This window comes from Athene cunicularia (genome assembly GCF_003259725.1).
Source record: "Athene cunicularia isolate RWA chromosome 6 unlocalized genomic scaffold, athCun1 chr6_part2, whole genome shotgun sequence".
NCBI lineage: Eukaryota > Metazoa > Chordata > Aves > Strigiformes > Strigidae > Athene > Athene cunicularia.
In genome coordinates, this window is record NW_020799106.1 from 1,626,987 (window position 1) to 1,638,729 (window position 11,743).

An 11,743-nucleotide genomic window follows, 5' to 3' on the forward strand; every position below is an offset into this window, starting at 1 on the left:
TAATAATTTCTAGTAACTGTGGCTATAAACATACCAGAAGTGGCTTGCAAATTAGTTTGAAAGCAAAGATATCATCTAAAGTAACGAGCATTCTCTCATGATACTGACACATCTGTACATATAACAAATGACTGAAAGTAATAAAATTCAGAATGCTGTAACTTTGGATGGAGCGACTGTTGCTCAAGAAGTGATCTACAAATTAAGCAGATTATCCCAAAGAAATACTGATGCCCACAGAACAACTGTTTCATCAAAAAGACAGGAAATTTTTGGAGTGTTCTTAAAAGTCAGTCTGGAAAGTATCTAATTTTTCTCTCATGAGGAACTATTTTGAATTAAATTGTAGAAGACTGGAAGAATGTGTAACCACTCATGCATAAGAAATTACTACAGTTTATGTAGGCATAAAACACTCATTAGATTAAATGGCTCACTCCCCCTCTCAAAAGTTGACTCAGTCATCTGAGTTTTGGGGGAAAAAGAAAGCATCTCTACTGAATCATAGTTCAAAAAGAAGACTTTTATAGGACATGAGACCTACCTTTTAGTTCTGTGGAATATCAACTATTATAAATACTAATCTATGGCTTTTAGTATTGTGAAGGACTTCACATTTGGAGATAAAAAAGCTTCTCAAAGTTGCAGTTGTAGTTGTGGGACAACTCCTCAGCAATTCGATTCAAGAGATAGGTGCTTAACAGGTGACACGGAATCAGCATTTCGAGGGAACTTGTTAAATTTCTTCAGGTCAGTCGATAAAGGTAAACTGCACTCTGATTATAATTTATGTACAGCACCACACTGCCATCAGTTGTGGAATGCACAGTGTCTGACACAGATAATCTGAGGTTTCCCTGCATTCAAGAATAGAAGAAAAAAGGAAAGAGGGACTCCCTTCACCCATCACTTGCCTGTTGTAGGTATCGATACCCCCTATGCAGTAGGCCCACAGGACATGAACACTTCACATAGTTCCTCTAAAGGAAATGCAGTCACAGGGAGAGGCTGGCACGGGCTAGGGAGTAGAGGAGGGACAGGAAATCATCGGGAAAAGATGCTGATAAAAAGAGCGAGCCCAACAAATGTGAAAAAAGCCTTTCTGCTCCTCCAGAGACATGGACCATGGACATGGAGATGCCAGAGTAGAGACTTTTTCCTCCCAAAGAGCTGTTTCAGGCTGCTTGCATCAGAATAAATATACAGATCAGCTAATTCATTTTTTTGCTGTTGGTGTTTGCCATTCTCCCTCACTGCACTTATATCATCACCAGATTTCAACTTTTTCCTCATTTAATAGAATAAAACAAAATTAGTTCTCTAACACTTTTGTTTAAACACTGTCTCCTCCAGCTTCAGGCTCTGGCTTTTGATTTGGAACCCAAGCAACTTTAAAAAATACCCTCTATTTGGAAACACAAAACTGCACGGATAATCACAAGCATGAATATACCAGTCATGAGTTACCACACTGTTCTGGATAATATTTCTGTACCTCAAAGGATGATAATTCTTGCACACCTTTCAGCTCACCGCATCACCTGCAGGCCAGTCTGTCTCACTAGAAAAGCTTGCTGTTCAGCAATAATCATGCAGAAATATATGAAGCAGCTCTGCTATTGCATCCATCCATGTACAATCTTACCATCTTAGGTAACATGGCAACACAGCACTTAGATAATTAACTATGCCTAAAAGCCTTCTTACAGAGGATTAGGTCTATAAAATTAATGAATTCTGCTTGCAAGCAGTAGGAGAAAACAACCTGCTTTGCTGCCCGTGTCAATTTGGAAAGACTAGATTTATGAATACCACTGGTGATGGCTCTTAGCATTGCCAACAACTTACAAGGCTCATTCATTTCAGTAGGACTGACAGATGCTCAGCTTTTCTAAGTCTGCCAATACTGTTTTCCTACCTCTGCTACCTGCCCGTGACATCTCATGACAAAATTTGTTCTCGAGGATAGGATCATCTGCAGGGTGGGGACTGGAAAAATATTTTTTAAATCTTCCCAGTTTAATTTTTAACACCATTGTTAAATGAATGTGAAAGCTGCAGAGTGACCTTAACTCTTCTCCACTTGTTTTTGTCTCCCTTTTTCCTGTCCCCACCCCCTACATTAGTCAGACACTTATTTTTAGATAAGGAACAGATAAGCAGAACAATCCATTTCAGGGGAACACATCTTCACCTGCCACCCAGCAGACTGACTGGGACTCCTGTGTCTATGCTGCTGACTATTCAGCAGTGAGCTGATCACCTGGACCTACCTGAAGGGAAGAAAGTGTCTCAGACAGCATTTTAAAGAAAAGAGTCCATTAAAACTGAACTGTTGTGCCAAACCGCTCTGTGTAACTCCCCTCCTTGCCCACTGTTTTAAAAGCATTTTCCTGAACAGAAGCATTAGCAATGCCACAATCTTGTGCTTTTGTTAGTAGGCTTCAAAGACCAGTTTTTCTCCCCTGCTTCTCAGGTGAAGTACAAGTTGAGTGGAAACAGTGTGGGGCTGGCTGACAGAGTACATGTCAACAGGCAGCTAAGCCACAGCTCTAGTTCCTGAGCCCAGGGTGCCCACTTTATGCCTAGGTGTGGGCTAGCTTCATATTGGCACAACACCAGCTTCCCCTTTCAGGAAGGTCTTTGGAAACATGCAGGCATAAGACTACAGCTGGGATGCACTATCCCACTGTGGTAGGCTGTTGCTGTCATGTTTCTCAGGAGCTCAGAGGCAACTCTCTCACAGCATGACAGAAGAGCACAGAGTCTCCATGTGAAAGGATGAATCTTTTTGTTCTCTCTGGCCCACCCATAGTCTTATGGCTTGGGGGCAACTAGTGTATAATGAGCATGTCTGCCTGTAAACCCTATCTGCCTGCATAGAAGGATACTACACACACATAGGCAAAAGGGCCATGGCACATCTGGTATTAAAAGCAATTATAAGACCCTTTAAGTTGAAGCATTTGGGGTTTAGGACTCATCTTGCAGATAGAAAGTCTAATCCCTTCCCAGGACAGCTGTGGATCAAAACCAGACCATAGATAAGTGTATGGCATCCACTGGCAACATTTAGAGCTGTCTGCCCTTCCTAAGAAGGAAGGGGATTTGCCTCCCAGTTACCTTCCCTCCTCCACTCCCCCACCAAATATATGGGGGATGTATAGTACATCTAGTAAGTACAGCTTTCCTTTTCCCTCATGGTAAGATTGCAATTATGGCTAAGTTCACAACTCAACTCACTTACGACTGCAAATTGCTGATTAGAGGAATAACTGATCTGTTTGGACATATATTTATGTGAAAGATACTAACGAAAAAATAGGCTTTTAAGAATATTATCATCAAAAGTCATGCATTACAGTGTGTTCCAATTAAAAAATATCACAACCAGCAGGCAATCCTACTCCAGCTCTCCCTGGAAGAGGTTATGTTCATTTCTGCATGCCTGCTTTTCTCCCTAAGGCAGGCTGCAACATCCAATTCCATCTCAAAGCAATACTCCCAGCTAAAAACTGGGCCTCACTGGGAAAAAGTTCAAAACATTTAACAGTGCTTTCTGACACTTCTACTGCTGGAAATGCAGCCAGCTGTGTGAAGAGGTAATTCCTCTACACCTCTGGGAATCCAGCCATTGCAGTTTCACTCCTGCTCATCATATGCTCTCAAAAGCCCCATGAGAATCATGTAGCCTTTGGGCATAGTCAGTATAGTTTAAAAGATTATAATCTGAGACAATGGGTTCTTTGGAAAACAACTGGTGTTTCATTTATAATGGTGTCATATAAAGGGCAAGTGCCACAGCCACAGCCCTTGACTGACAGCCTCTAGGTATGTCTGAATTACTTATGAAATAATCAACATCACAGGTTGCAGGCTGCAAAGTGTCATGGAAATGCCTACAGAAATATGTTGGCAGCTCTCTGTACTTACCTGAGGTGGGATAAGGTAAGAAATACCAAAACTATTTACCATAGTGAAATCAGTATAAATTTATGAAGTGAATCTATTTTTGTTGGCAGGGTTTTTTTTGGGTTGGTTTTTGCTTGTTTGTTTTTAGTAACACTGACAGAACAGCCTTCTTTGCAATAACTATGCTGCTTCTGCAAAAGGGGTTATGAAAAGTTCCTCTCATCATCATAGGACTTAGTATTAAGGTAAATATGGCTCTGTCTTCAGAGAAAGGAATATTGTGCATAACAGAGATCAAATAATACAGAGATTTACAGTATAAATATGAAATACCACAGTTAAGATTTCAGAAGCTCACTGATGACTTTGAATCATGATTGCTGCAAGGATATATCAATTTGGTACCCACAACCTAACAGACTGTGTTTTTTCATTATTAAAAAAACAGGTTTTGAAGTAGTGTAGGTGGCTTTTTTTTTTTTTCAGTGGAGCAGACCTTTTGTTTGTATTCTATTTGTTTGTCTGATTAAATCATTCTGGTAGTCTTTTTCAACACTATTACATAAGTAACCTCTCTGTCATTGCACTGCAAAATAAACCTTCTGCAGGTGATTTGTGGAAGAACCAAGATGTCTCCAAAAAGATCTGAACATTCTGGAACCAAAAAAAAAAAGAGGAGGACAGAGCTGCAACAGGTAGTAGAAAACAGTTACCAAACCAGAAGTTACACAGACCTATCTAGTTTGGTAAGAGAAGAGTATGTAAGGGACATGCTTAGAAATGTCCTGAAAACCATCCAGTGTTAAAAACTTCTTAAGAAACTGAGCTAACTCAGGTAGTAAGAGTGTTCCACTGCAACACCTTAAAACATTAGTCTTAAGACAAAAAAAGGTGGCTAGGAAATAAATGGAATGTAATCAATAGATACCACCAGGTAATTAATTATTGAATCATATGCTGTTTTTCAGCTGCAAATGGAAGGCTTCTGCATAATTTAAGACCTTATTTTAAGCACTATTGAGTCTTCTGCTTGACATGTCTAATTTTCATGCAATTATTGCTCCCCCCCCCCCAAAAAGAGGGGACATTTATCCTATCTTTGTCCAGTTTTAACACCCAGACTTCATGCATTTACAAGCAGTTACATGTTTATTTTTTAGAAATATGATTTTATATTCCCATTCATGGTTGTTCTACTCCCGTCCCCCCAAACAGACAGCACCAGTGACGCCCCTATCAGCAGAAAGAGACAGCACTGTACAAAATAGAACTGGAAGCTTATTTAAAAGAGCCAGTATCATCATTCTTAAAAATACACAAAGCAGAACTGTCTTCCTCAGGCATCATCAGTGCCAGGTTGTACCTTGAACTGGTTTATTTAAAGTTCACATTATACTCTTTATTCAGACCTAGGTGCAAATGTGCTCTATTTTGCTAGACCAGGTCAGAGTGTACATATGACTAGTTCACTGCTACTTTCCAACCTAAACAAGCTCAACAAAGGCTTTTTTGCTCACTTACTCTGGAGATGGTCAAGGGCATGTTGAAGTCCTTGCCCCCTTGCAGCCGGAAACCCCATGGTCCAGGTCCATTCAGAGTCACGCTGTAAGCCATTTTGTACCTCTTTCACAAGGCACCAACAAGGAACTGCAGAACAGAAAGATGGGGTAGACAGAGAAAGTGTGAAAAAACAGAATGAGAAGAGTTTTATATAACAAAAGCAATTCTCTTTCTGCCTTGCCTGCTCAGTCGTGCTCTGATATCACCTAAGAATAGATGGGAGCTATAATGCAGATGCTGATATCCCAGCTGAGTAGGGCCCATAAAAGGTTTGTAACCAGATACCTACTATGCAAAGACTTCATGACTCAGAAGTCTAATATAGCCCCCGGGGAAGGGGACAGATCTTTCTAGGCTTCTCAAGCCCCTCTTCATACTCAAGTCACTTTATGGACAAAATAATAATAAAACAAGCAAGCAAAATCCCATGCTAAAATCCCAAACACCCAAATATCTTTACTAATCTGTTAACAACAGTGCATAGGTATTTGTAACTTCTGCTCCAGACATATGTTTATTGCACTGTGATCTATAACATACATAGATCTCATACATCCTGTACAGTTTTACATAGATCTTTCCATATGTAGCAGGAAAGGCACCCAAACAGAGTGTTTACCTTCTTCTGCATTTGTTTGTTAAACTGAAAAAAAAAAAAAGTATATAGTGCATGCATTTAACATCACAAAAAAACAACCACAACTTCATGTTTGGCTTTTGGTTCCACAGCCCTTGCTTTCTCAATGGAAAATTAAGATTTATTCTCTTTGAATGCAGAAAGAGGTACTATGGTTTACTCCTAACCAGCATTTCACTTCCATGGCACAAGCACAGTTTCACTACATACCTGTCTCATTTTTTCACTGCAAGTCTTCTAAAGGCATGACACTTAAGTGGAAGGCTAAGAATACAAACAGCTAGCTAAGTGCTTCCTTAATTCATTCCTTGATTTTTCATATTTTATATTCCAGTTGTTATGTGTTCCATAAAACTTAATAGCCCTTGCTCAGTACTGCTGGATAGCACTTCTGCCTTAGATAAGGAATATCTAAAATAAAGAGAACAAGAAGGTGAAAAGCTGTTGTCAGAACTACAGATAGAAACAAAAAGCTTCTACTCTAACATTAAATACCACTCACCCCTTTCAAGTCATTGATATGTGCAGGAACCACTCTCCTGTAATCCCTGCTTTTATTCTCCAGTTAGAAATTAATTCCCATTATGTTAAGGTAGGGGGAAAAAGCTTGGGTTCTATTCTGATAATCAAAAAGATAACAAAACCACATAATGCACTAGAATGAGGTAGCTTGGTTTGCTCTGCCCACACACCTACCTTAAAACATGATAGAAAAACTGATGGTGAAATGGCAGAGAGCAAACATTACCAGCACCTCAGTCTTCATCTAAGATGATCAATAAGTTTTCAAAACCATAAGGCAATATAAGTGATTGTTTAGTATTCACGGTGGCAGAAAAGCCATTTGTACGAGGGAATAATTAAGCTCCACCCAGACACTAGACTAAACCACATAACCATATTTTTTAGTCCCAGGTCCAAATTAAACTCCAGCAATATACATGGATTTGAATGAAAGTTACACTGTGGCAGTAGAACTGGCCGGAACCAAAACCAAAGCAAACAGTAAGACACAGATTAAAACAAAAACAGGTTTCTGATGTCTCACAAATACCTCTAGGACACATTTGCATCAACAGCATTTATAACCTACGGTAAAAGAGCCCAGAACTAGTGATGTTTGGATGGTAACTTTGAGGGGAGACAAAACTGACTTGTTGCACTTCAAATGGCAGAATTTTCAGGCCTGCCAGTTTACCTAGTAGCTCTCTTTCTAAACACTAGTACTGGATTTTTATTTTTTTTTTACAGGTCACTTGCACACACAAAAGATTGAAGGTAAATTCTCATCAAGCTACTCCTTTCCTTTTCCTAGGAATTCGCTGCTGGTTTTCAGTGCCCTTTCTTGCTCCATTTCAAGGGTTCAGGAGAATGGAATAAAACCAGAAGTAAGATAAACATAGCAAGTCATTGCTTCACTAGTAAAGACAGTATCACAGAAAAAAAGTATTGGAAGAGAGGTTGCATTTATACGGACTGTGAATTCTGTGCATGTTACCTTCCTATACCTAAATTTTCAGTCATTTGTGTAAAGAAAAGAAAAAGGGGGGTGGGGATGCAAAACCCAGAACAGAGTAAAACTGCACAGCAAATGAACAGAGCTAAGCCTTAAGAAACAGAGATGCTGTCTAATCAAACAGTATGTGCTTCTACTTTCACATTTGCTTATCAGTTTAGGACATCTGAAAGGATCTGTGAGATCCTTCAGGCTGGGTGGTGTGCTGGGAAACTAGTGGTCATCTCATTAGGGGCACTGTCATTTGAATGAAATGTTAAACTGAGGTCACTTGTTCCTACTCCTTTGGTTTCTGTGTCCGCATGAATGTTCAGCATAGCTCGGCACCTTTAAAAAGAAAGTGTAGAGGACATGCCAGTGTCCTGGCCAACATTCCCCTTCAACACAACAGCACCACAGCTCCTTCACGTGCCTGCACTATCACCACCAGGTGCATTCTGGAGTAAAAATATTCCACAGTTTTCTTTCTCCAGGCCTCGCTAAGACCTTTCCTCCGATGTTTGTTTCCCCTCTGCCTGCCCAGAGAAAGCTCTGTGCCTAATAACAAAGTGCAAATAGTAAAGCAGCTCATGCTGTAGTCACAGCTTCTTTTCCTGAGGACACTCTTCCCATAGGTCTCGCCTTCGACTGACTTTTAATACAATTGGCCTCTAAATAAGAAAGCTGGTAATCCACCCAGATGATTATCTGAATCCTGCCCTGTTTTCAAAGGTGAGAGGCAGGGGTGTTCTCACCATATCAAACATGCAGAGCAAACCCAGGAACTGGATTGGTGCAGCAGGTCCAGTGCCATCATGACCACAAGCACAAACCTCAGCAAACCCTTCCGTGACACCTGAGGACGAAATAAACTGTGTCCATAATAGACAATCCCCTTGCCTTCAGAAGCTTGTGATGTTTAGATTATAGTTGCTTTACATAACTGCCCTTTAGACTGTTCCAAAAATCTTTTTTTTTGTTTGCTCAGATAACAGTATTTTGTTTCTCTTGGTGTGCCTTTTTCCCTGCATTCTCTAGCTACGTCAAAACCTATGACTTGCTCACAGTTCCCTTCCTTCAGACAGAAGCTATGCTGAGTCAGACGAGGTCGCTGGTGTAAGGAGTGACATTTAAATGAAAAAAAACCATATTCCAGGAGCAGGGTGACATTTTCTCTACAGACATCAAAACTGAGAATCGCCCAGAGCTCACCAGGTGCCCCACAGAGCTGTCCCCGGCTGAGTGATGGGAGCAGTTGTGAGGAAGCTGGATGGGTACCAGGCTCCTGCGGGCAGCCGAGAGTGCTGCCCCCTCCAGCAAATGCCTCGGGCCCGAGCAGAGCTGTCCTTCCACAACTACGTCAGAGACGTTACACTAGCGGAAACAATTCACATATGCTAGGAGACCATGGTGTACTACAGTGAGCTGACTTCAGGAGAGCTACAACTGCATGCTTGGGAGTGCACAGCCATTAAGCGAATGAAATAAAAACCACTAGTGTCAATTCTAAATTAAGGTGGAAGGAAACAAGTAATGGAAATTCCAATTGTTCAAGTTGCTACTACTTCATTAAGCTGGCCACATTACTCACCGGTTATATTTTAGCTGCAGTGGCAGATGTGCTCATAGAAGAGCCTTGAATTACTGTTACTGCAGCAACAATGTTGTATCATTAAGCATTTCAGCAGCAGATTGCTTGAGAGTTTGACTTCTGATCTGCAATAGACTATGTATCTTGGGCATATGAAAAGACACATGCAAGGTCATGGTTTCAACAACATTTTATGTTTCTATTTAGGCAAGTGCAAGACTTGCCCTGCAAAGGAATAAATTACTTCTTCTTTGATAAAAAGTTCTTCAACAATCTGGATAGACATTCCTTAAAAACAAAATAACAATCAGATAAAAATATTAGCTGCCTTCGTTTCTATCTCTCTCACCTGAGGAAGTGACAGTAATGAGAAGGCAGCATTCAGCTTTATGACAGACCTGTTCTTTTTGTCCCGCTGATTCCTGCACTGGCCCCAGTAGGATTATCTACACTCTGTCAGAGGAGTGGAAAGGTGAGGAGAATGGATTGGGAGCGTGCAAAGAAACTACTCACCTAGACACATACATAAAGAAAACCCAAGCTCTGAACCAGATGTCTGATATGTGTGATCCTAAGAGTTTTCCATAATTCTGAATTAACCCAATGTTAATTATATTCCACATGGAATAATGAGGAAACAATATCTGTGTTTGTGGACTGATCTTCATTGCAATCCACAGGACAAAATAGCACATATGCACTATATATTGGCTCATCAGTGCCAAAGAATTTGAAACTTAACACATTAGAGATGTAAAAAGCTTTTTAGCTCCGAATTTCTACCTTGCCAATGTCAAACTGAATATGAATGTAATTACTGAGAGCAAAGATTTTTTCCAAAGTTCAGCACAAGTTTAATACTGCTTCCAAAGCAAGACTGTTCTACAATGCAAGAGCTCATTACCACCTCCCTTCCTTCACCCCTGAGCTCGGAACTAAGTTGAGCTAATCCTACCTGTACTTCCACGTACAGCTTTACTTCACCCCTTCAAAAACTGTATTTCTGAGTTCCTCTTAGTCCATTTATCAAGTTGTCCTAAGTCCTGTATTTTGATCTTTCTTAAGAAGCAAGATTTTCTATCACACTCCGCTTCACCAAATTCTGCTTTGTTGATACCTTTCTAGTAATGTGGATTTGTGGGTCCCAACAGAATGTAGTATTGCTGGGGAGAGTGGTTAGAGCAATATAAGGATGGACAATTATCTCCCTTCTCTGGAATACAATGACCTCAGAAATGCAGCTCAAACTGTTTACTGTTTGGCCGTTTGCTGCTGCCAGTATCACCTTACCAATTAACCAAATTTGCTGTTTACCCTCACCTCTAGATCCTTCACCATGAGAGAAAAATGACATTTCACTTTTTCCCCTGCTAGGTGGCCTTTTTCTTCCTGTCACAACCCATTTTCACTACCACAAAAGGTGGTATGTGGGTATACACCATAGTGTAGTGCAGTCAGACTTGATCTTTAAAAGATTTAAAGGTTTTTGGTAACTATGTTAAACAGGAAACCGTACCTGTGGACAGACAAGCTACCGAGGGAAGGGAAAAGATACCTGTCCAGACTGTTTACAAAGACTTTTTCGGCTCTGTGTTACAAAAAGACTTAAGTGTATGTTACCAAGTTCTCACCTTACCAACATTTCAGTCTTTGCTTTTCAAGGCCCCCACGATAGCGTGTAATGCTTAACACTTCTATGGCACCTACCTTGCCAAGATATCAAATTTCTTTTTTTAAGGTAAAGAACACCTAAACACCTATTGTTGTTACCATGTCCTTTTTACATAGGTAGGCACAGCGCTCAAGTTACCCGCTTCAGATCATAAAATGGGTCAACTGGATGCAGGGCTCAGTTTCTAACACAACTACTTGAACCAGAATGAGAAGGCTGCACAACTCATTGCCGATCTGTTTTACCGTTCTTCCCTGACTCTGGGCTGAAAGGAGGAAAGTTTACAGCAACCCTGCTAACTGTTGCAATTTGTGCTTTGCTACAGGGGATCGTCATTGACCGGTTTGGATTATGGGAGAAAATAGCAAAAGCAAAAAAAAACACCCCAAACACACACACAAAAATGGCTAAAGCGGCTCTGTGCAGCTCATTGTCAGCTCCACATGGGCTGAGCGATGACACTGATGTCACAGGGCCTCTACGGTGCTGGCTCGCCTCCAGAGAGCCGGAGGTTTGGCACAGGGCAATGAATGGACAAGGCTTAGGAGAGGGATCCTGCGCTGCGGCTGTAATCCATCCACCGCACAGATTCCTCGAGGCTTCCTGCTGACGCAGCGGCGCGGCCCTCCGCATCTGCTCCTCCGCGGGAGGATGCGAGCGGGCATCTCAAACCGGGCAGGCTCCCGGAGTGAGGTGTCAGCCGCCCGACTCATCTCTGCCTTCCCCGTAAAGGCTTCACTGGGCAACCTCTTCCACCGGAGAAACTCCTGAAACCCGCAGGGATCCGAGCGGGCGGCTCCCGCCGTCCCGCCGCCGCTCGCGGCCCCTCCGGCCTCCGCCGCAGCCTGCGCTCCAACTAGGTTGGAAAGGACCTTG

At 41.5% G+C, this 11,743-nt stretch overlaps 1 protein-coding gene across 4 annotated transcripts in view; it reads right to left on the bottom strand.

Annotated features, from left to right (window-relative positions):
* Positions 1-6,551, bottom strand: part of LDB3 (LIM domain binding 3) — a 117,921-nt gene extending 111,370 nt beyond the window's left edge. For 2 of the 4 annotated variants that reach the window (XM_026851800.1, XM_026851799.1), the window contains exons 1-2: positions 6,320-6,548; positions 5,434-5,559 (exon numbers count right to left, since the gene is read on the bottom strand). In XM_026851800.1, coding sequence (XP_026707601.1) covers positions 5,434-5,526 — 93 coding nt within the window. In that variant the 5' untranslated portion in view covers positions 5,527-5,559; positions 6,320-6,548. Of the gene's footprint in view, positions 1-5,433; positions 5,560-6,319 lie in introns of all 4 variants that reach the window. The other 2 variants (XM_026851798.1, XM_026851801.1) reach the window with 2 other exon arrangements.
* Positions 6,552-11,743: the final 5,192 nt, after the last annotated feature.